The sequence below is a fragment of the Propithecus coquereli genome, unplaced genomic scaffold (assembly GCF_000956105.1).
Source record: "Propithecus coquereli isolate 6110/MARCELLA unplaced genomic scaffold, Pcoq_1.0 Scaffold1, whole genome shotgun sequence".
NCBI classification, from domain to species: domain Eukaryota; kingdom Metazoa; phylum Chordata; class Mammalia; order Primates; family Indriidae; genus Propithecus; species Propithecus coquereli.
The window spans coordinates 942,043-946,867 of NW_012133857.1; the positions used below are offsets into that span (position 1 = coordinate 942,043).

At 44.5% G+C, this 4,825-nt stretch overlaps 1 protein-coding gene across 1 annotated transcript in view; it reads right to left on the bottom strand.

The window, feature by feature from the left end:
* The window catches only part of TRANK1 (tetratricopeptide repeat and ankyrin repeat containing 1), a 69,689-nt gene extending 66,883 nt beyond the window's left edge, over positions 1 to 2,806 (bottom strand). The window contains exon 1 of the mRNA XM_012642987.1: positions 2,676 to 2,806. Coding sequence (XP_012498441.1) covers positions 2,676 to 2,806 — 131 coding nt within the window. The remainder of the gene's footprint in view (positions 1 to 2,675) is intronic.
* Between the last annotated feature and the right edge of the window lie 2,019 nt (positions 2,807 to 4,825).

Below are 4,825 nucleotides of genomic sequence, written 5' to 3' on the forward strand. Positions count from 1 at the left end.
TATTTTTAGTTGTCCAATTAATTTCTTTCTATTTTTGGTAGAGACGGGGTCTTGCTCTTGCTCAGGCTGGTTTCGAACTGCTGAGCTCAAACAATCTGCCCGCCTCGGCCTCCCAGAGAGCTAGGATTACAGGCGTGAGCCACCACGCCCGGCCTCAGTCTATGGTATTTTATTATGACAGCATGAGCAAACTAATATAGCCCCACTCCGCAGGGGCCAGACAGCCTACAACCACGCCTGACATGAGAATCAAAAGGTTAGCCCCTGGCCTAAAAGTGGAACCAGCTCTGCAGTACAGTTCCTGCCCCAGAACTCCCCCTGGGATCAGACCGAATCTGGCTCCAGTTTAGACACCATCCCTGCTTGGAGCCTTCCCTTGCCCCATCTTGCCTCCCTCAGTCCTCTTCTCCTGAGAGTACTCGCTCAGTACGTCACATGCACCCAAATCCCTATATTAACTGACAGCAGCAGGAAGGCAAGAAGCAGGTGATGAGCAAAGGGAATAGTGTCAGGAAGGCCCCGTGAAAGGCAACTTGTGAGGGTCCAGAAGTCCCATTAGTGGTCACACAGGTAGTAAGTGGTGGAGCTGAGGTTTGAGCACACACAGTGTGGGGTCAGTCTACAACCATGACCACTATACAACACTACCTCTTTCCAGGAAAGTTCAGTGTTCTGCCCTGAATGAGAAGCTCTAGGCCCAAAACTGACACAATTCCAATGTGTACCAGGACAAGGCAGAACAACAGAAACAACAGGCACAAGCCAATGACACTCAATGCAAGTTCAACTAGATCATAGACTCTAAGGTGACTGGGGTAGGAGGCGGGAGCCATGTTTAAGTAATTACTCTGGTGCCAATTCTCAGCACAAGTTTAGGCAGTGTGCACCCCCACAGATGCCAACCTCTGCTTCCTCTGCTACAGCTGTTCCCAAAGGATGATCTGGGAACCTCTGGGGGCCCTCAAGACCATTTCCGGTGTTCCCCAAGACCATTTCAGGTGGTCTACAAGGTCAAAGGATTTTCACAAACGTGGCCCCCAAATAATGTTACCTTTTATGGAAAAGAAACTTTTGTGATTAACAAAAGATGTGGCAGATGTGATTAACATAAGGTTCTTTTTTTTTTTTTTTTTTAGAGTCTCACTATGTTACCCGGGCTAGAGTGCCATGGCGTCAGCCTAGCTCACAGCAACCTCAAACTCCTGGGCTCAAGCAATCCTCCTGCCTCGGCCTCCCGAGTAGCTGGGACTAAAGCAAGGGCCAACAAGCCAAGCCAAATTTTTTCTATATATTTTTAGTTGTTCGATTCATTTCTTTCTATTTTTAGTAGAGACGGGGTCTCGCTCTTGCTCAGGCTGGTTTCGAACTCCTGAGCTCAAACAATCCGCCCGCCTCGGCCTCCCAGAGTGCTAGGATTACAGGCGTGAGCCACCGCGCCCGGCCTGCATAAGGTTCTTGAGAAGGGGAGATTATCCTGGATTATGACATGATTACAAGGGTCCTTACAGAAGTAGATGGAGGGAGATACCACTAAAACAGAGGAAACAGCAATGGGATGGCAGAAGCAGAGATTGGAAAAATGACTTCTGAAGATAGAGGAAGGGGCCGCAAGCCAAGGAATACAGGCAGCCACTCAACAGTGCCCACCACCTCAGTGCCCAAGTGGTATGCACTGTGGCCAGCAGGTAAATGGCATAGATAATTAAGAAAAGGGCAGGAAAATTGATTCTCCCCTCAGAGCTTCCACAAAGAACGAGCCCTTGCGAACACCTTGGTTTTTAGCCCTGTAAGAGTCATTTAGGACTTCTGACCTCCAGAACTGCAAAAGAATAAATTTGTATTGTTTTAAGCCACTAGATTCACGATAATTTGTTATAGTGACAACAGGAAATTAATACAACAATAATACTAAGACATTATGCACCTTTTTCACCCTCATTCTCTCACATGCATACAGAAAGTCTTCCAAAAGCTACATGACATGTGATAGGGCCAAGAGACTGAATGCAGAAGCAGATGTAAGAAGCCAGCTGTCTTCTATTGAGACAGACATTAAGGAGATTTGCAAAAATATACGATTCATCTTACTAAATTTTTCTTTTGGAAAATGCAGTTATTTTTCATAAAAATATAACATGTAATGGGTATATTGATATTTTAAATGAATTAGTAAATACATATTTTAAATTTTTTCTCAGTTTTAGGTTCTAATATAGACTGTTTTGATGGCTACAACCTACATAAACAAAAGTTCTTTGGGGTCCTCAATAATTTTTAGTAGAACGGGTCTAGTAGAAGCTGAAGAGGCAGGAAAAGAGAAGGTGAGCCTTAGTGCCCCACTGGTATGCGCTGTGGTTAGGGAGTAAATGGCACGGGTGATTAAGAAGATGAAATGAATGACAGTGAGGGGCTTTGGGGACTTGAGCCATCCCAGGAACTCTGACCCCTCAGCCAGCCAGAAGAGGAAATTCTTTTATGTTTATCAACATTCCCCTGCGTTTCACTTTCTATTTCCCTTTTTACACTAACATTCTCCTTTCGAGAAGACAAATAGGAACTGAGGGAGAAAGAAAACAGAAACTAAGTGGTGTGATAAGAAATGAGAAGAAAACATAAGCAACAGAATCTCCATTTACTTACAGAAGAAAAAGTGGGGTGAGAATCCGAACACTTACCCCCACTGGTATAACTGCAGGAGAATCTGGATGGCTTCATCGTACTTTCTGATGGCCAAAGAGAAGTTCCCATTCTTAAAAGCCTGGTTGCCAGATCCTTTCAACAGCTCAGCATAAGCTGTCGGGTCCATCCTGTGAGGAGATGGAGGGCAGGCTTGCCGCCAGGCCCGTGCAGGGCGCGCTCACCTTCGCATCTGCAGTGCCGAGATTCTGGACAAGTAGTTTGTTCATTCTGGCTCCACCCACCTCAGAGAGCACAACCTGGCAACACCTCTCGCTACCAGGGAACCCGACAGAATGTCTGACACGACCATTTCTTTCTCAGTTCTTTTCTGACCTCAGGAGCAGCCAAAACAGTTCCAGTTTTAATGATCTGGAGGAGGCCTCTTCCACGCATGAGGCAACATAAACCTAGCAGGTAGTGAGCACTATTTCTGTAATAGGCATTATTATTACTCTCTCATCTTTCCACCACCATAGCCCATAAGAAGGCATTGTCCCCACTGTTCAGATGAGGAAACTGAGGCTCAGAGAGGTTCAAGTCATTTGCCTTGCCATCTGCTAATGGCATTTCCCAGTTCTGACCCCAAATCTACCAATTCCAAGTTTCTTCTCTTCTCTTGACCACATCATCCTATTGGTACAAGCAAAACTCAGTTGACAGTCCTTCCTCTCTCTTAGCTGGTGGGACAGGGAGGGAAGGTGCAGTCCTGAAGGCGTGGATATACAAGTGGCTAGGACACAGGGACACAACCACTGCCTCTCCTGCCCCCTCCCTTCTTAAAACACTACAAAATAAGTAGTATTTTGGAGTATTTGTTCCTGAGACTGCCATTGCCTGCCTACTTGTCTGCATCCCCCAAGGGCACTTGCCTCTTTCAGGTCATAACCCCTATTTTGTTCATATTTGTAGCCCTATGGTCTAGCACATAAGGGCACTTAAATATCTGTGGTATGCAAAGAGTGCAATGAGCACCATCCAAGGGATGGACACGCTTGAAACTCGGACTTCGGAGGGAGGGGGGAGGCAAGGGCAACATACGTAACCTAAACATCTATACCCCCATAATATGCTGAAATAAAAAAAAAAAAAATCTGTGGTATGGCAGTTTGAATGCAAGATCCAGAGAAGATGCACGTTACTGACTTTCTCCGGTGTGGCCTGGGTGGCTGCAGAGAAATGCCAGGCAGCCCTGACTACGTGGCAGGCCTCAATAAGCGTGCCAAACAAAGGCTAGAGAGGAGAGCACCCAGGAGAGCTTCGAGAGGCAGCTGCCAAGGAGACAGGGAAAACATGGGGGTCAGAAGAGATGTCCCTTTGGATTCCGTCCTCTAGGGATGGCCGTTGGAAAGGCAAATTGGTGGGGAGGATCTTAAGTATGTGGACAATTCAGGTGTTCGCAGATGCCACGTACCTATGGGGTCATAAAATCTATTGGGTGTTTTTCTTGACCAACATAATTGTTGGATAAATAATAGAAGTATTACTATTTTTGTTATTTCAAATCTTGGTGGAAGGTCGAGGGGGGGAGTAGACCCAAGCAGGTACAAATGGTAGTTTACTTTAAACACATTTGGCTTCTTGGGAATATGGTATGTAAACGGTGCTGCATTCCTTAGGCAGAGCTTTATCAGAATCAGACACATGACTCTTAAACAAGTCAGAATACAAACTCCTACCTACACTTTTCATTCAACAATCTCTAAATTATATGACTCTTGTTTATACAGAGATGACTGAAGAGAACATGAAAAAAAATTAAAGAATAGATGTACCAGAGAAATAAAGGTATGTTTCTCTTTCAAATATTGTCAGTCATTTGTCAAATAAGTATTTCTTAAACTGGTAATGATCACACAGGTAGAACAAGAAAACCTCTATAACTGACAGGGAGTTAATACCCCTCCTTTATAAATAACCTTTTCCACTGCAAGAAAAGACCAATACTCTGACCAAAATGTACAAGGGTTCTAAATAGACAATTCACAAAAGAACACCAAGTAATTTCTACTAAATATATGGAGAGTGGATAAATAGGATCACCTTCACTGGTGCATAAAGAAATGAAAAATTAAAAAAGACATCATTGGAAAATAATTACGAGAATGACACCAAATGTTCTGGGCATCTCTTACACGGGAAATATACT